At 43.2% G+C, this 20077-nt stretch overlaps 1 protein-coding gene across 5 annotated transcripts in view; it reads left to right on the top strand.

Annotated features, from left to right (window-relative positions):
* The first annotated feature begins 345 nt into the window (after positions 1-345).
* Positions 346-20077, top strand: part of LOC138626182 (NACHT and WD repeat domain-containing protein 2) — a 49148-nt gene continuing 29416 nt past the window's right edge. The window contains exons 1-4 of one of the 5 annotated variants that reach the window (XM_069707663.1): positions 346-434; positions 1634-1803; positions 3286-3457; positions 13920-14008. In XM_069707663.1, coding sequence (XP_069563764.1) covers positions 3307-3457; positions 13920-14008 — 240 coding nt within the window. In that variant the 5' untranslated portion in view covers positions 346-434; positions 1634-1803; positions 3286-3306. Of the gene's footprint in view, positions 435-1633; positions 1804-2040; positions 2209-2253; positions 2552-2955; positions 3066-3285; positions 3458-13919; positions 14009-20077 lie in introns of those variants that run through there. The other 4 variants (XM_069707660.1, XM_069707661.1, XM_069707664.1 and 1 more) reach the window with 4 other exon arrangements.

Raw genomic sequence — 20077 nt, 5'->3', positions numbered from 1 at the left:
CACCCAAAGGTGTCACGCTCGGTGGGGGGGCAAACAAACTGGGGAGCGATGCTAAATGATTTAAGGGGGCAGAGCTGGACGGCAGCCCTGGAACATTCCAGAAATTAAACATTTTTACACCATTTTTTGACTCGCCACGTCACATCACGCCAACAAGCTGCGTATCCTTTCGGAAGGACTGCGCGGCACTAATCCAGTGCAGGTGTGCTCGTGATTAACCGACTGGGTGTTATGAGAGGGAGCGGAACAATCAAGTAAAGAAAGGTCACAACACTGTTGGGAACAAGGCTGCGGTCCCCGATGTTCCACTTGAGCTTTTCCGGAGTCTCAGTTTTGTTCTGGTGTGAGCTGGTGGCCCTGCAGGCTGCCTTAAATGGGTCGGTGTGAGGCTGCAGAGAAGATTCATCCTCCGGACCTGCAGCAGTAAGTCAACAGTAAGTCATCCTGTGTCGAATTGTTTTATCTTATGGAAATGTTGTCTTATTTGCAGTCACGGTCATTTGTCCTCTAGGCTTTAAAATCTGTCAAAGATAAGTTAGATGAGTTATATTTGAATATCATGGTGCATTTAGTGCGGCAGGCAATGTTTCTTCGCAATTGTCCATTATGCTATGTTCAATCATCTATTTAAAACGTTTTAATTATTCCTTTGTTGTCATTGTTTAAGTTCTGGCTATGTAAAAGAGAGAGATATGGGTGAGAGAATATATGCAGAGTGACTTAAAAATCTCAGTAAGATGGTAAAAAAAAATTAGTGGAGAATATGTTAACCGAGGATATGATGCATCCATAGTCCAATTTTTCTTGTATATGATCATAATGTAAAAGCATTAGTGCAGAGGCTGACCTTAAGGTTCAGTCAACAGACACGCTCTTTATCACAGTCAGAGAAATGCTTGAACGCCGAGACTGAGAGGGGAGAAAAAATATATGGTTCAGCGTTTCCACCTCACAAGAACAGCACAGTAATCAATTCCGTTTAGTACAAATCCAATGCACTTAAAACTTCCAGCGCGAATAACCAGAAGCTGCAGAGCAGAGGTACATTTATCGATAAAGCAATTAATTCAAACCCCTCCTCCTCCTCCTCCTCTTCCCCTTCCTCCTCTAACTGCTGTTCCCACATCCACGGAAAAGGACACTCGGGTGACTCAAAAATAACGTAACGCATTAAGGCCTACAAGTTACTCAATTAAAATAAGACATCGACCTTGGCAGCAGGGTGTAAAAACGTACATATTTAAATGTTTTATACTTCAAAGTTTTCCTGCAGGGACAGAAAAGTCTGCTGTCTGCTTTTTCCTGATTTTAAACTATCTCGCGTTTTTGCCTGGTGATCTCGCGAGACTACATGTGCTTAAACGAACCAGCGCGTCAGGTAAACTCGCAATGTCATCATTAGCAAATGGTTCATATTTAGTCAAATTTTGGTCAAAACTAATTTTAAAAAATTTAAAAAATTTAAAATTTAAAAAATGTAATGTCTGTGGTTCAACTTTCTTCTGTGTTAACTGGGTGGAAAAGGAGGATATAAACGCTGACCGTTGCTTTATGAGGCTCGTGACTGTAAATGGTTGTAACGTCATTTACGGAAGCACACTGCTGACTCTGCGGTCCAATGCAATTTGAACAGGGACCGGGTGAGTACCAGTCCGGAGGGAGGAGAGGAGGGAGGAAGGCGTAAAGAGCATCCAGAGCCTCTCTGTCACCTCCATCAAGGAGAACGCGAACAGATAGATCCCGGCCGGAAGTAAATAATAAGACTTTCAACGTAAAAGCGTCGCTTCAGGGGACGAAGGCGAGGTGAGTCTGGGGCTTTAAGCTGTCCAAAAAAAAAAACAGCACTTCAAGTAAAATATCATTTTGAAAATTATGCTGCTTTCACGTGCACGTTTTTAGTAGCCTGCCAGGTACACGTACGGCGCACTGTACTTTATAAACCTAAATTGGTGTTTTATTTTGAAATTATCAACCGCTCGTCGCCGTCTTATTTTTGCGGACTTCACACACTCTCCGGTGTCTCTCAGAGCTCGGTCGGCTCGCAGAGACAGCAGGATGCCAAGGAGAGCACACCGAACCACGGCGTCCGTCTTACCGTCTCCCGACGTCGTCCCTCGGTCACAGCAACTCTGATGGGCGTTTTTATCTTCCCTTTACCGTCCTCGACGCTTGGATATTTTCGGAAGCCACGAAATGAAGCGAATGAATGTGAGCAACAAGAAGTATCCTGTTGTTGTGCCTGTCTCCAGCATCACTAGTAGTCAAGTACTCTCTGTGGATGCGGTGCCTCACTGATTTTTAGTTGTCTGTTTTCAGAGGATTTGCTGTAGTGGTCAGTAGTGGACTACCCAACTTTCCCCCTTGCTTTTTGTTGTCTTTTTCGAGGTTTTCCGTCTTTGAAACAAAGATTTCAGGACAGACCAACTCCAGAAAACCAGCGACTTGACATCTGCTCCTGGCGGAATAACCATTCTTAGCGGTTATTCGCCTTTACAAGCATCTTCTCTGGGGTGGGAATACGACTGATGCTTGCCTTGCTCGTCTATTCGAGGTTTTTTTTTTTTTTTTTTTTTTTTTTTTTTTTTTGTATCGTCTCGTTCTGTTTGTCTGTTTGTCCCACAGTGGCATGAAAATTCATGAATGCGTCCAAGGACATGTATACAAATTACGCATGCACCATGACGGTAGTAGGCTGTGCGTAATCTCCTATTATTACATGAATGCAATAACAAATACATTCAGTGTCATTCCTGTGTTTTGGAGATGATTTGGCAGATCCATCCTAACTTGATTGATGTGTGCGTGTGTGTGTGGATGTGTGTGTGTGTGTGTGTGTGTGTGGATGTGTGCGCGCGCGCGCGTGTGTGTGTGTGTGTGTGTCCGGGGCGTTATGACTATGGCAAAGTGGACTGTTGCCACGTATTTAACCTTTATTTTTTATTTTTTTAATTTAAGTGAGAAACGAGCAATCAGAGACCGCGTTTGAAATCCTAACTTGGACAAGTGGAGCATATTCTTGCACGTCCTCGCCTGTAATCCTATTGGTGCCTGTAAATGTTGTTAAAGTTAGTAGCCAATTAAAAACCTATTAGTTGCAGCTCCGTGCCTTTGCCATAATTAACGCCTCTTGTGTGTGGCTGGATCAGGGGAATCTGCGCGTAAACATGCACGTCTATCCATGTGCCTGCGTGTGCGCCCCTGGCCGCGCTAACATGCCCCCCTCCCCTCCCCCTCCCCTTCTGTGTGCGTGTGTGTGTGTTTGTTGGTGTGCGTGCGTGTCTACAGCCACGCTGGAAGTCGCCTCCCATGTGGCCGTCGGGAGTGGGGAGCAGGCAGCCCTGCCCGCGGGAGTCGGCGCTGCGCAGGGCGGCCATCAGTGGCAACATCAACGCCCTGCCGCCGCACCACGTCCCCACCGGCCGCAGCGTCCGGGTCTTCGTCAGTGCCAACCCCGACGGTAAGAGGCAGCCTGACACCCTTCTCCACAGCCCCCCCCCCCCCTCCCCACACTCTAGTGAAGCCTCACAATGACAGACGATTCATTTCACAAATATTTCAGCTTTTAACACTCTCCAGCTTTTACAAATGTTTTTTAAATGTTCTGCTGGGAAAACGAGTGAAGAAATCACAAGTGAAATTTACTGCATTCAGCCACATGAATTTGACTCAAGCGTCTTGAACTACAGAATAAGGTTAATGCATTTGGACGGTGATCCAGTATTGATTCAGGTCTTTTATTTTTTGTGAGAAAAGTCAGGAATCACAGATCAAGATGTAGTCTATTGACGGGGCACTGACCCCTGACCCCTGACATTTTAAAAGACCCACTTATATCTAATAGTAGTCTTATGATATCTTGAATTAGGTTACATCTGACCATATGACAACTTGACAAAAACAAATGAGTGCATGTGTATTCCAATAATTGCAACGAAACAACAGCTTGCTTTCAACACATGGTGTGAGCAGAGTGCAAGACAGTTGGGTCGTGAGGGAGACACCCAGTTGCAGCTCTGTATTTGAATATGCCCTGTGGGCAAGGGGGTAAAAATAGGCTCAGTAAAACTGGAGTAAACAAGGCAAGGGAAGTAGAGTAGGCTATGAGCGAGTAATAGAGAAAGGGAGGAGAGCGAGAAGGAGGACATGCCAAGGATTAAAGAAAGGAGGATGCGTTTGTCGATACATCACTGTCATTCGCTTTCCTTCAGTGAGCAAATTGCTGTAGACGCCAAAACAATCCACAAAAAAAACCAACACAAATGAGTTGACCTCAGATTATTGCACTGTTAGGGCGCCGCAGGAGAAGTCTGGCATTGTTTAGCCACCTGTAGCTGACTCAGTCATTCAGGGCATCCCGTTTCAGCACGAATTTAACGCTCCGATCTGCATGCGGATGGGAAAAAAAAAAAAAAACGGAGCAGAGGTAGTTCTTTGTACGCCGTCGGCACAAATGGAAAGACACGCGTCTAAGAGAGCTAATTATGAGCTGCTGTTTCCAGCCAACTGATGCTGGGATCCGTGTGCCATATCGTAGTAATGAAGCCATGGAGGTACGCTTTCTGTCTGACTTCAAACAGTAGCACAGAAACACGGCAGACTTTCCCCCACTTTGATCAAATCAGTTCAGTCTGTTAGAGACATTGTCAGCTACAAAACACATTCATACTGCTCTCAGACACGCTCCTGTACTTCCAAACTGTCTTTACTGCATGACAAACCCTCACTGCTGCTGCTACATACAAGTAAAACGTAGTATTTATATGCGTGACCCAGGTCTGCCCTCAGCCCTGCATCTCCATGTTCACTAGAGGGGCTGTCCATGCACATATTCAACACCATTTACCTTACTGTACATGTAGAATATGATCTAATCCGACAGGCGGTCCAATAACGTGGACCAAGTGGATGAAATTGGCATTTTATTGGCCACTCAGTCACAGTTCGAATCCACATCTCTACTTCAGCATCACCCTTTTTTATTTAAAATCCCACCAGAGGCATGACGCTGCACATTTAGTGAAAGAAGTAGATGTGTGAGCAATGAGTGCTTTGACAAAACTTCCTCATTCAACAAAATATACGTCACACACAACCCCGTATTGTCACTATTTGTAATACTAGACAAGAAAGGTGAATAGAGCCGTCGCACGATCGTAACTGCACTTTTTATTTTTTATTATGTCTGTGTGTAATGGGTGGGCCGGAGTGAGGGGTGGGGGTGGGGGGGTTCTCTGCTTTGAGCTACAGCATCCAAAAATGGTATTGTGCTCTTGTGTTTTATGGCTCTGATGAAAACACTGACCCTGATGCCCTCAATCAAAAAAGCCACAGACAACTGTGAAACTCTGCCACCGCTGTATTTACCCTCACAGACCTCTGCGGTTTTTGTTTGTGTCGCCTAAAAAGGGGCATGACACTCAATTTGTATTGGAATTTTTTTTTAAAAAGAAGAAAAAAAAAGGCCCATTTTCTTCCCCAGAAGAATTTGATGCTAAAAAGTAGTTTTTAGAAATCAACACAGCATGCAGAAGTCACAATAGAAAGTTAACTTGTGGGAATTGGCAATTTTTTTTCAGATATTACCCTATTACATTTAGGTGTTGCAGCTACAGTAGGACTTCTACCTACGACCAAACTACTCACCAAACTACGAGACAATTTGGTGGCTTAATTCTCATGACAAAACCACGTTTCCCATGATCCCCGTCACTTCCCGTTTAGCTATGTTTACCAGTCAACTCACCTGCGGTTTGAAAAGTCGAAGAGCCTCACTTGAAATGTAAATGAGGAGTTTATTGGTGTTGACAAATCAAAGTTTGGTTTGGAAAGGCGTCGTTTGTGGCAGAAGGCAGAACTTCTATCGAGTACATTTTGAGAAATAGCCAATTTTGCAAAATTGCGAGTTCTCGTAAATACTGCGACGCTTGGTTGAATTTCCTTTAATTATTTTGATCGTGATTTCCTGAAAGCGACTGTTTGCCAAAATGTGAAGCCAAACCACTAATTTGAGTGAATTTACATTCTCCTTCCATGATGTTAATTAATTATTCAAGTTCTTGGCTCAGGTGGATCAGAGTGTGTGTGTGTGTGTGTGTGTGTGTGTGTGTGTGTGTGTGTGTGTGTGTGTGTGTGTGTGTGTGTGTGTGTGTGTGTGTGTGTGTGTGTGTGTGTGTGTGTGTGTGTGTGTGTGTAGCCACAGCCGATCAATTAAAAACCCCACTATCTGTTCTTGCCAGTAGCCAGACGGCAGCGACAAACCAGAGAAAAGCCTAACGTGATTTATTTGTGTGTGTGTGTAACGCTCCGTGCATTATGCAGCCTGTCTCATTGGTCGATGTGTGTGTGTGTGTGTGTGTGTGTGTGTGTGTGTGTGTGTGTGTGTGTGTGTGTGTGTGTGTGTGTGTGTGTGTGTGTGTGTGTGTGTGTGTGTGTGTGTGTGTGTGTGTGTGTGTGTGTGTGTGTGTGTGTGTGTGCCCGCCCGTGTGTTTTCATGGAGATCCATATAAGCATATCAAGACAACTCCATTACCTTGCTGTAGCCACCTCAGGGGCTCTGGCATCGCCTGTTTCAGCCAGCTATTTGTATGCAAGCAATCACTTAAGCTGTTTGCAGTTGATAAAAGCACGAGGCCTTCGGGATATGATACATAAAATCCTCTAACCCTCCAACGCACCATCATCGAGGCTGCAGGATGTCACCACAGAGACGACTAATAACATTACATTCAACCCCACAATTATTCCCACCGTTCTAATTCACTCTATTTATCTTCAGGTCCTTAGCTCGGATTTGCTTTAAAAATCTCTTTCTCTGTCTTCCTAATTATCCACTTTTTTGAATTGAGTCTGGTGAACGAGAATAAAGGAGACAGGTGGAGCGATGGCAGGTTGAGAGACGATGTCAGGGGTGGGCTTTTTTTGCTGAATGAATTGCTTTTCCTGGGTCTGGCGAGTGCTGGAGTTTTGGACAAGCCCATTCTGCGGCAAGTTTTATGACGCGTGCTAGTTGGCTGATTCCTCCCCTCTCGAGGCGTCTCCTGCCTCCTCGCCTCTGCTCTCCTCCTGAAGGAAGACAGGGTAGCTCACTCCCGACTGGTTTGGCAGCAGCCTTCTAAGTGACCTCTCTCCGAGTTTTCTAGAGTGCTGTGGAGCAATTCTGCACCCCCAGGACGTCGCTCTGATAAATTCAGCGTTTGGCATACTCGTTTAACTCCCCGGGTGTCCAAGCCAATTTCATGGAACACACTGTAAAAATATTTCATCAGGGAACGATGGTGATGATAGCGAGCAGCCAGCTAGATACACCTGAGTAAAATTACATAGTGATTATCCTCTTATAACCGACATAATTAACCTTGAAAACAAGTGTGGCTTGCGAGCGGTTTAAAAAATAATGGGACTTTTATTTCATGTGCATGTCGAGGACTCTGCTGGGAAACAGTTTTGAGGCTTGATACTGATAATTGACAGTGAAAACCAGCAGCTTCCATTGAATGATTCATTCATTTTCTTATTGAATTTAGGAACCCTTCACCATTTAGGTTTGCTTCCAGTTAATGCATGTTTATTTATGGACTTGGTGGGAGGAGAACTCTATACTAGTCCTCAAACATTCTTTAGAGGTAAAGAAAAAAAAAATGTATTAATACATTTACCACAGTTGAGCAGTTGCAGCTTCACTTCACAAACTACATGACTATTTAACAACTCAACTGCAATTTCCTAATTCAGGGACACGAGCACGAATTACAATAAAGCACGCAGGGATCCTAAAAGTGACCGTTTCCAAGATTAAAGATGTATTCTGATATTTATTGAAAATACAATGTGTTGATTTGGCGATTAGACTCCTCGTGTTGGTATAAAATAGACGTGAGGGAGAAACAAACAAAAAAGTCAACAGGATAAACTTCCCTCTAAAAACTAAAGAGAACAACTGTTTTCTATCAGATCACAAAATTATATCAAATAGTGTTTGTAAAGTTATACAAAATAAGCAAAAAACATTCAGCAGCTTCCCACTAACTTCGTGCACGTGGAGCCGCCGAAATACGTCAAACCTCCGAACCCGAAGACTGAAGAGGCTGTCGAGTATTACCGAGGCTAAAAAGTCAGAAGTATTTCTTATCTTTCATTTTTGTTGCATCAAACTTGGTAAAGTTACAGTGGAGACTTTTTTTTTTTTTTTTTTTTTTTAAACAGGCTCAATAATCTCAGTGTTTACTGACTAGTTGTTATAAGGCTGCTATTTGCTGGAGTTTTTCCAAATCTCACTCTGGCCTCGGGATGATGACAAGAAAACTTAATGTGTTTCATAATTCTTCCAAGTGTCTCTGAATCATAGAGGTCGTTCATTTTGGTCTTAAAGTTTTGCAGCTGCTACTGACTGAACAAAAAAAAGCAGCCCGGGGCTTCGGAGGTTCAACAAAAGAGCCGACTTGAGACTAAAGTTGCTGCAACTATGTTCACTGTTCTGATACTTTCAATCAAGTTGCATGACACCTTTTCATTGCCCAGCTCAAACTCCAGGACTTCATTGAACATATAAATCTGGCATGTTTGAAAACATCAAGGTTGAACTAATAGAGTTACTGGTCTGAGGTTTAATCAGGAGGCAACATATCTGGGTCTGAAACTTCAATGAATCACAAGATAACCTGCTGTGTCCATGGTTACCAACTGTCTTTTACACATGGAAGAGTCTTTAAAAAAAAAAAAAAAAAAATCATTCATTCATCACATTTCATTATAACCGAGCTGTAAAATGTCTGGTGCGTTTCTGGCATTGATGCGAACACGGTGAACTCCGAATACCCCACTGGTGGCTTTTAAGACAACAGCTGCTGGCCCAGCTGTTAACCGGTGAACTTTGTTCTCACACATTTTTATGTTGGGTAGACCAACGCCGGTTCTGCATGCAGCCACTCTTCTGGTTATTTAATCAAACGCCCATTAAGTTACTGGCAGAGAGACAGAGGAGTTCCCCCATCTCGGTTACACCCAGGCCAACATCACGTTTTATTGTAAACCGCCGTGTTCCCTCGGTGCTTATCGTTAGGCGTGGGTGGTGGTGCAATAACCTGCCGTGGATTTCCTTCATCTCGAGTCAGCGGTGTTCACATGACCTGTGCTCAGGAAATGCAGGAACATCTGGCCTTTATGGTCGGCCGGTTTACGCAGCCACAATTTGCCTGCGAGCGTCTTCCAGGTCATTCGGTATCGATTTGCTCACCGAGTGTGCGTTTGCATCATTGCGGTTCAGGTCCAGATCGGTCAGGTTGGTGCGGGACAGTGAATGTCATCAACTTGGAGGTTTTCAAGCAACAACTTTAGATTGCAAATCCTGAGAGAGAACTGCTCTACTTTTTTGCTCTTGTGTCGTCTACTCTGATATTTTAGAACAGCTTCAGGCATTTTAAGAAAAAATAGTATTCAATCGTCACGATTTGAAAGTTATTCAAACTTTTTGACAGTTGTTGTAGTCTTTGGATGTTTTCTCCTGTTTGTACCGAAGTGCCTAATCTCACTCTGCCGCACACGTTTTACCGGAGCCGGGTAGTAACGCGCTCTCCTTCTCCAGCTTTTGTTATTTAACGCCGGTTAGCGAACAGTCTTCAGGTGAAATACCGCCACCTTCTGGCGGTTGTAGCGCATCACTTCCAATAACCCATAAAACCAAACATTGATTATTATTTTTTAGGACAGTCGCCTAAAATAGAATTTTTATCATTTAATATCTATTCAAAAATCGTAGGTCTGGATTTGACTTAAAACATTTGGTGACCATGGTAACATATATACATGTCAGCGTGTGAGTCAGGGGATTTTTACCCGCATCACTCAAACAAAGCAGTTCAATTTGGGGGTCTGTCGGGTCATTAAGTCCCACAGTAGTCATCAAAAATATTTCTGTTTTTCCACTTTTGTCCTGCCTCCACCAGTTTTTCATTATTCAAAGCGTTGCAGCCAATTTGCAGCCTACGGTACGACCCTAATAATGCTCACCATCAGTTATTTTGCATAAGCTCTGCATGCCTCGAGAGAACACAAATATACATATGGGAAGCAATGAAGTACAGACAGAGCTGCTGTCAGTCCCCAGAATTTGATTTCCCATTTGGGTCACGATGATGCAGGATGACATCACCAAACCAGTCCAATCAGCGCGCAGGTCGTTTTTCAGTATGACAATTATTATTCTACGCAGACTGAATTAGTAAAACGTCAGCGTGAATGTGAACCAGATCAGAACTAAAGTGAAAAACATGGAGCAGCACCAGCCCACAAAACACAACCACTTTCTTTTTTTAACTGCAATCTGGCCTTTATGTTTCTGAGGCTCAGTAGGAGGTTCGTATCTGGTTGCGAATCCTTTGACGTTCTGGTCATGAAGCCTTCTCTTGATCGCTGACATGGAAACATGCACGCCTACATCCTGGAGAGAGTTCTTGACTTGCTCTGCAGATATAAAAGAGATTTTTCTTCAGCATGCAAATGATGTTCCGGTCATTCTTTTGTCGACCAGGTATTTTAACATGTTCTAGTTTTCCTGTGCTCTCCTGCCTTTTTTTTTCTCCTCTAAAATATACCCAACTGTTGATTTGAGCAAAACTGACGACTTTCTATAGACCGTTATGGAGCTTCATTATTATCTTCCTTACTGGTTATATTTTACTCCTCATATTGACAGAGAACATCCATCTAAACTCCCAAACAACTTGAAGACATCTTATGTGTCCCAACTAACATTGAAATGGGACACAGTTGCTCAGGAAAACATTTACAGATGTGGCCAAATGCCCAAATCACTTTTCAACCCTTATAATTCAGCCACTATCTGTTTAGGTTTTACTTTCTCATGTAAAAATTGAATGTGTTGTTCAATATTAATTGTCCAAATACTTCCGGTCTGGACTGAATCTGTCAGAGAGTTCTGCCTTTGCTCCAGTAGAGTGAAGGTGAGAGGAAGCACTGACGCGTTGGAGATTATTCAGGGTCACAGAGACACCGTTCAGTTTAAGACATGTTTCTGCTGAATAATTTAAATATATTTATTCAACGCGCTGTGAGGACCTCAATTGACATTCTGTCACCTCTACGGTTTCGGGGTGAAGGCGAGGATCTCCGCAGCGGATATGAAATCACACACACTGTCACATCCACATTAAGGTGGATGACCACGCTGTCACGGCATCGATCAATTAGCTAAAACACTCTGACCGCTCTCTCTGTCTCTCTTTTAATCAAAGATCTCTGAGCAGTCGTGGATACCGAGCGCCTCTGGAGAGTCGGTGTAGATCGATGAGCGCGCAGTGATTGTAAGAGCCTTGTTGATGAGACTCGGAGAGAGTAGCTGCAGAGTCACCGCTGTCTGGACGAAGGAGTTTTAGGCTCGAGTTAGCGAGGACATTTTAATACGGAGTAGCCTGCAGAGGAACATGTGCGTGGTCGGCCCCGGTGCAAACATTTTTCTTGGGCCCCAAACACAGGCGCTCGCTCATGTGCGCACACGTTTAACTAATGTTGTGAACTTCTTGTCCAATTAGCTGAAAAGCTCACGTGTAGGCTGTCTGAATTTGTCTTTCTTGAAATGTTCCAAAAAAAATAAAAATTCTACAACTCACAAACACCTATTTCATTCGGCTGCTTTATTCTTAAAAGTTACAATGGATAGAGGGCATGCTGGGAAATGGGAGCTGTGGAAAGAAAATATATATTTAAAAACAATAAAAATAAAAATAAAAAGATGTACTCCCAGTGTGTACAGGATTACGTGTGCTGACCGCCAGTGGCCCGATGGCCCCGGTGTCCTGCACCGGTTGCACTGTTGCTAGGTAACGTGATTTGCGCCGACGTGGACATATCAAACTAAAAAGCCAAATCATTCACTGGTTGCCGCGTTTCGAAAGTGCGATTTTCTGCTTTCTACGTTTTATATCACTTTTAAATCAAAAATAACTTTGAGCTCTGAAGTGTTGTTTGGACAAAATAAGCAATTTCAAGATTTCATCTTGGATTCAGAGAACTTCTAATGTGGAGTTTTTTTTTTTACTATTTTTATATTTTAGTCTAAAAGAAAAAGTATAAAGTATAAAAGAAAGACGGAAAACATCAGGGACATTTGGCTGCATTCCTGTGTTCAATTGACTGCCCGTTAGTTGCTCAAAGAGACGACAGGAGGAGAAAAAAGAAAAGGAAGAGAGAAAGAAAATAAATAGAGCTGACGGGACATATATCTGAAAGAAGAGATAGATTGGTCTGCGCTACTGAAATAAACAGATTGGAATATATGGAGGGAGGGACACACACACACACACACACACACACACACACACACACACACACACACACACACGCCAGGCTGCCATAACTCATCATCATCCCACCAAAAAAAAAAAAAAAAAAAAAAAAAAGTGAGGCAGAGAGGCATGTAGCCGTTATCAGCACAATACAAACAACAACACCGTTTAGTCTGTCAGGTCACATCAAGACGGAGCACAGCAAGATGCAGATTTCAACACTTCCAAAGCACAAACAGGTTTCATGGAAATTCCCTAAACGCTGCTATTTTTGCAGCGACGTCGTCTCCCGTGTCACCGGATGATATTATACGTTTATTGTACTGTAACGTGTCGCCGACGGAAACGGGATGAGAGGGCCACTGATGCGGCAACTGCCATTTATTTAATTTGCATACTATTACAGCCGTTTGGGTTTTGATTTGACATTTTGCTCGGGTAGCTGTGGGCGGATACATGCACGGTCGGGGCCCAAAGCCTTACTAAAGATAGACCAGAGATACATACGTCAGACTAAATTTGTGGGCTCCTCCACTCATGCTGCGTATGACACGGTTAGCAGCTGAGGGGCTGTTTACGCGCCACCGTGCGTGCGTGTGCGTGCGTGTGCGTGCCCGCTACGTGGTCACATTGGGCCTCTCTGTTGGGCATGTTCTGTTTTTAACTATCCGTCCACACCCTTCAGAAAAAGAGAGGGAGGAAGAGACTGGGCCTGTCCAAGTACATTACAGTAACCATTTGGAAGATAGTGGAAAAATAAATAAATAAATAAAAGAGGAGAGGAGAGGAGGAATAAAAAAATAAAAAAAAATGGGACACAACAAGAAGCCGTGGGCACTCACTGTGTGACACTCCAACTGTCCAACATCATCACTGCCTTTGTAATGCTGGACAATCCCACATTCTTCAACAGCGTGTGTCACTGGCTTCTCTGCATAATTAGGTTTTTATAAGTGTATTAAAAATTAGATTCATATACACGCTGATAAGGTGCTGACTCTGGCTTCAATGCTGTAAAAGGTGAAACAATTAATTGAATAAAAGCTCCATATTGTATGAATTCATTTCTTTTTGCGGCTATGTGCCGTATGAATACTGTGAAAGTGTCCACAAAAAAAAAAAAAAAAAACAGCCTTATGAAGCAGTTTGTGTTTTTCCATGTCATATGTTCACCAAAAAGTCAGCCAATCAAAAGAGAGCGTCATTGATATTAATACACTTTAAAAGACACAAACACAAAACAGCCTGTTCTTGGTGGAGCTCCAGAGAATGTTGGTTAAACAACAGAAGGAATTTAAAGATATCATCTTGGGAACTCATTACATTGAATGTTTTCTCTCACATTATCACATCAGTATTGGCCTCAAACATCCAGTGTCAGATTATAGTGAGTCGGCAGAATTTTTAAACTCCTTCCATAATGTTATCATGTTTAATGCTAAGCTAAGATAATGATTGGCTCTGCGCTCTAAATCCATACGCAAGTGAATTTCCCAACGTGCTGAACTATCCCTTTAATCGATTAAGCCGTGTAAATTGCGTAATTTAGTCTAGTTAATTTAAAGTTTTGTATCACGTTTGCAGAACACTTTAACATTTCCTCTTGTGTTTTGTTTTCAGACACAGAAGCAGAGAGGAATGCACTGAAAGAGCACGTCTATCCCAAACTACGAGACTTCTGCAGGGAGAACTATGGGATTGAATTCCAGGTAAGCGACTACCTTCCTTTATTGTTTCCTGTGCTTAATTCCTCTCACGTCCTGCTCTGCAGCAGCTCCACAGACCTGTAACTTCCAGAGCATTAGTTTGCCAGCGCTGACTGTTCAGAGCCTCTAAATCTACATCATGGCTCACACAGCTGTGCGGCACCCGGAGCGGCACCTGGAGCGAACCCCCCCCCCCGAAGCTCCATGCAGAGGTCCGTGTACCTTTAAGCGTACAGAAGGCCAGCGGAGATAAGGCGTCCATCGGCGGAGGCTGGCACAAATCTATCTGTGGATAAGGCAGCATGAGGCGAGGGGTTTTCCCTTTGTTGTCGTCGGAGAACTGCCGCATTCTCCCCGTGTTGTCCGCTGATCGCCGTCATTTGCATTGCAAATCGCTGTCGGTAAACACAGAAAGATCACTATCAGGGGTTTGTTTGTTTGACAAATCCAGGAGAGCCCTCGAGTCAGGAGCAGATTTCTGCCGTAGATTGTTCCTGGAAGGATTTGTGGAGATTTGTTTCCGATGAGGGGGACTTGTGACCCGTGAATTGTTTCACAAAACTGCAGTCAGAAGGGTGTCGGCAGATAATTCTCATTTCACGCTAGCAATGTTGGGATCACAAACAGCTCGGAGCGCATGCTCGAAAGGTTTTGTATAAAAGACGTACAACCGTAGTATTTTAGAAAACCTCCTCTGTATGCAGAAGGTTTGTTCAGACAGTTACAGTCGGGTCTCGTTCCGATTTTAGTGATTGAGGAAGCTACAGAATCCTGTTTGTACGTTCTTTACTTATTATTTGAGCAATATCGCAGACAAAAAAAACATGCACTTTTTTTCAGTAGGTTTATGGGGAATAAAGAGGAACACGCTATGCTAATGAATGATGGCTTGTTGTTTTAAATCAACCATGAATCCCTTAAATGGTCATTAAAATCAGTATTTGACGTGATTGACAAGTAAAAACACTTTTAAATTATGGCTACACAGAGATTAGCAAAGTTTAAATATGTGTTTGTGTTGGAGTACAAAGTCCTTCGCTGCCTGTCTGTGATGTTAACAGTAGTCAGAACGAGCAGCTCGGGTCCCGACATGGGCTTTTGTAATAGCAGCTTGATTGAAGGAGTCGGAGGCCATTTTCAAGAAGGTCCTGTCTAACGAGGGTTGTTTGAAATAAAAAAGAAAAAAGTGAAATATCCTGTGGTTAATGTGCGGCAGCCGCTCTGAAGGGCGGACCAATCAGCGACAAGTGTGGTAAAGCTGAAGTCAAGCTTTACTGATTGGTTTAAGGCTTCTCCAACTGTGTCAAAATGAACCTGAGGTCTGCACCCAGTTGGATGCAACGACCAGAAATGATTCTCTATGGACTGGAGCCAGACTCGTATATTCACCTGGTAAATTTGGGTCTGGGAACAGCAGGCCGAGTTCAACCATCCCTGTCTCTGAAACATTTGGTATCTCAATCAAAACAAGACCAGCAGATGGAGTTCAATAGCATCATGAAGCAGCGCAGGATCATGGGAGTTCATGGGAGAAACGACCACCATCGCCAATAACAAAAAAATCGATCTTTTACTTTGCTAGCGATGCCGTCTCTTGCTCGGTGTCATATTTAGCTACTCCTCTGCCTCCTTCAATGACAATGGTACATATATTACATGTGGTTTATTTGCCATGATGGAGGTGAAGCTCAGTCAATTAGAAGTGCTTCAATCTTTCCCGTGTTTCCCTCTAAAGTTATAAGGAAGTAATGCCGGTACGAAGCCACTGACAGACAGCCGGATGAAACGGGCCGTTGCCTCGACTAAAATTACAGGTTTTTCTGGGTTTGAACGTTGTTGGAAACATTTTGGATAATTCAAGTACACAACACAACAACATATCAAGGTGTTATATCTGACGGCAACTGGACTCGTTTGAGGTTCTTAAAGATATTTCAGCTCTCATCCCGAAGGCTGTCTAATTTTTTACTGACTGACGGGGAGTTCCAGGCTTTTTACTTCTCACACCAGTGAGTTCGACCTGAAGAGGTGAAACGTCCTGAAGAACCTCAAACGAACCCAGTTGCATCCGTAAAACACTTCGACAGACGTGTTTGACACGCAGCTAACCGAAGATAGTTCTCCTCGTTTTTTGGACATTTTAGTGCAGAAAAGTTCAATTTTATCACCTTAAAGTATTGATACCAAACCTCCGTCGGCATGTCGCTCATTCTCTTGCAAATATTCACCCACATGGTCGCATTCAGCAAACTTGCTGGTCTGTTTATGAAACCGAGAGCTTTTCACTCTGTGTTTTCCAAACCACTGTGGACAAATTCACGACGCAGCGTTGAAAGAATCGCCTCTCGTATACATCATGTCTTGCATCTACAGCCGGTTGGAGTAACTTCACGGGAGTGAACAATAGTTTACAGACGTTCATGAGCGCCAGAATCGAACAATCAGAGCGGCAGAAAGAAAGGCCCCGAAAAAAAGGACTGTGCCTGATGGAGATGTGCGAGATAATAGAAGGAGAGTCAGGCAGCAGCGTTTTGGCTCCGGTGTCTGTGGCCACGTGTCTGTCTGGTGATTCAGCTCGCTGTGATGAAGCATGAGCTGGAATGATTATGCAGAAGGCCTGGAAGTTAATACTATGACTCACTTACACTGCTCTCCATCCTCTTCCTCCTCCTCCTCCGCATCCACCCAAACCCCCAACTCCTCATCCTCCTCATCCACGCCACGTGAGAATTGGCACCTCGGCTAAAACCACAGTTGACTGGACCTTAATAATGATTTGTGTGCGCGACTTGACGTTGGTTTTTTTTATGAATTATTGCACATGTGAAATCATATTTCCACGTACTTGTCGCGTGAGCAGACTCTTTTTCTTGCTGCATTCATTTTTCTGCCTTGAATTGTAAATTTATGTACAATCCCGCCTCCACCATCACACACACACTCGCTGGCACACACTGACACACATATGCCAAGCAGATGAAACCTAATTCTCCCCGGTCCCTCATCACTTGACTCAGTTTCCATCCCGAGCGCTCCCTTAAGAGGATGGAGCAGGATCGCAGGAGATGCAGAGGGAGGTGCCGGGCACGGAAATCCAGCCCAGAGGCCGAGGGCTGCGTCCTCATTCAGTCAGTGCACAGCAGCAACAGTGATCAGGCTCCGTGATCCCCTTATACCATTTGTATCCCCGTTTCATCACCCTTTTATTTTATTTTTACGCTCACGTTTTTAAAACTAATCTTGCAGAAAAGCGAAACCGTTTTTTGGGAGTGGCAGCAGCGGAGGTTCAGAGTCCGCCCGTCTGGAACTGCACCAGATTACTGATGTTCCGGTGCGGTTTAATACGGCTTCACTCGAAGGAAACTAAATATTCACTCTCCAATCATATGGTCGGACATTGATCGCTGTATTTAATGCAAATATATCAACTATTTCACGATCTAAATTATTGGTTTGGCCACTCGGCAATATGTGATCATCAGCCCTTTATCAGGTCCCTTCATACCGCCGTCCATCTTGGATCTAACACCCAAATAAAGGTGGTACTGGGACATTTGCTGTGTTATAATCATCTCAGGAGAAAAGTCAGTTTTGTGATATGACACAGAGACTTTAATTTAAATGACATGAATTCCTGCTCGTTTGGCTGCTTGTTAGTTGGTGCTGCTGCCGGCTTTGGCGTTCTTTCTCTTTTTGGTTTAGTTTAGGCCAAACACATTTTTCATTGGGTCTCATTTCATGTGTATAAGGTAGGGTGTCATTTTTTTTTTTTTTTTTAATAATGATTTACATAACAAGGTTTGGGGAGATTTTATACAAGTCTGTTTTGAATTGGACTCAAAAGTGTGGACCTATAAATAGATGTAATGTGCAGTAGTTGGTCAGCTACCTCTATTTTTCAGAATATGCTACCTATTAATTATAACTCAGCAAATCCATTTTTAATCCAACACTAATGTCCTCATGGATTATATGTTAGTTTTCTGTCTTTATTACTGCTTGTGTTCATATGGTGTCAGCAGTGAGCAGTTAAGTCTGTTATTTTTTACCGTATCGTCAACCAAACTAGCTGAATACATTTACCTACTCTTATTTTTGAAGCCATATCAATGCATTTGGGGTTTCACATTAATTTTCTAAGTGCACAGACTGAAGTACACAAGTGTAAAGTCCATTCAAAACTTTTTTTTCTAATTAAAGAGAGAGTATCACCTCCCATTCATTTTAAGAGCCAGGTGTGTTTGCTATTATAACGGTGGACTTGCCTTGTAGTAGTCTGGGGAAAAAAATGCTTCTTCAAAGAGGAAACAACTAAATCCTTTTCTTGCACATGAAATAACTGAACTGCGTCATTGTCTTAAGAACCAAGTTTTTGTAGGTTAGATTTCTACTGTTTCATGATGGCAGAGTGCCACCAACACACCCGTGGGCGCTCAGATTGGTGCAAGTACGTTTGCTATGCAAACAACATGGACCCTGGAGAGGAAAATGACAACTGCGTCGATCTTAAACCAGCAGAGACAGCTGCATTGTGCTTCTTGGCTCCACTTTGCGCCGGGCGTAAGATGCAACCCATAAAGTTTATTGTTGCAGCACGCGACGATATCACACCTGGGTTTGGTCATTTGCCAGTGAAAAGGCATCTCGGTATCTAATAAAACTGGACTGAATTCATTGAATAGATAACATTTCTGGATGTCGAGAATCACACGCAGTCTATTTGCAGTTAATTAGACACATTTAGTTAAAAGCAATCCAGTTCAGTCCAACGGTAGTAAAAAAAAAAAAAAAAAAAATAAAAAAGGCATTGGCATTGGTTACATTATACTGATTGGTTTCTAATATTTATACTGTATGAGTAAGGGTAGATGTCAGATACAGCAGTACACCTATATTCGAACATGTTTATATTCTGGAGGCTTTTCTTGGACATATTTGTTGGCAAAAGCTGCACAAACGCAGCAAAAAAAAGTAAAAATTTTATAGTGTTACTGCAGCGGATCAGAAGCGAGATATTAAAGCCCGGTTTCCTCCCACGACATGGATTAGTCTGTGGATTTGCTCCTTAGTCCAGTTTTTTATTGTGAGAATGTCAGTTTCTCATCTAGTGCTGCTCTAAAAAAAATCCCAGCTCCCTTACCTCCAACCTCCAACCCATCTTACATCGCTTCGACTCGTAAATCACCTCACAATACAATTACTGCCTCCCACAAGCAGGAGTTAAACCGAATCTCGGGGCCACTGGAAGCAGCTCTGTTAATAATGTGGTCTGATGTCTCCCGTGGTTGCCAAGCTTACTGGCCATCACACACACACCGAGACACACACACACACACACATGCACACACACCGAGTAATTCTAATAAAAGTTTTCTAGCCACAGCTGTGCGAATCTGTTCAACGGTTGTCACTCACATCTCACAACACAAGCGGCACCAGATGAGTGGTGAGACGACGTTTCACCATGATTAAAAAAAAAAGAAAAAAGAAGCCTATTCATGTATTCTATTATGCTTGCGCTTTAAAAGGGAGGGGAGGGGAGGGAAGGGGGGGGGCGCCTGTCAGCTTGGGTCTGTCAAAAAAAGATGCAGTGCTCTTCAAACATGTCGCCCACTAAAAAAGATTTAAAAAGCTGTTCATTTTTGCTTTTGTGTTCAAAGTTTGTTTAAAACTGGAATTGGACAAAGAATGTGAAAGTAGTTAAGTACTGGCAAGTCAAATTAGCCAGGAGATACTTCATCTCTTTCAGACTGAAACTACAGAAGTTAAAAAACATGAATAAAAAAAAAGTATGGCATGAACTGGGTTTATTTGCCGCTCTCCCATCTGTTTACCTGGATGCTATATTTCTCTCATTTTTCTTTCAGTCTGTTCCTTTTCACTCGTTGGCAGCAGGCCACTGTCTCCATTCACTGTCGTTTCCTCCATTCAGTCTCCGCACTAACATATCAACACACCAACTGCCTCCGCGGCAACGACGCAGACATTCAACAAAGGTACTCCAAAAAATAAAACACGAAACACATTCGAAAGCCTTCGGTTAGACTGCAGTTATAAAAACCCGTGGGAGAA

This window comes from Brachyistius frenatus, unplaced genomic scaffold (genome assembly GCF_029030835.1).
Source record: "Brachyistius frenatus isolate BFR_SWC_R1_liver_20210118 unplaced genomic scaffold, ASM2903083v1 Contig_70, whole genome shotgun sequence".
NCBI lineage: Eukaryota > Metazoa > Chordata > Actinopteri > Embiotocidae > Brachyistius > Brachyistius frenatus.
This window is presented reverse-complemented; position numbering and strand designations above follow the sequence as displayed.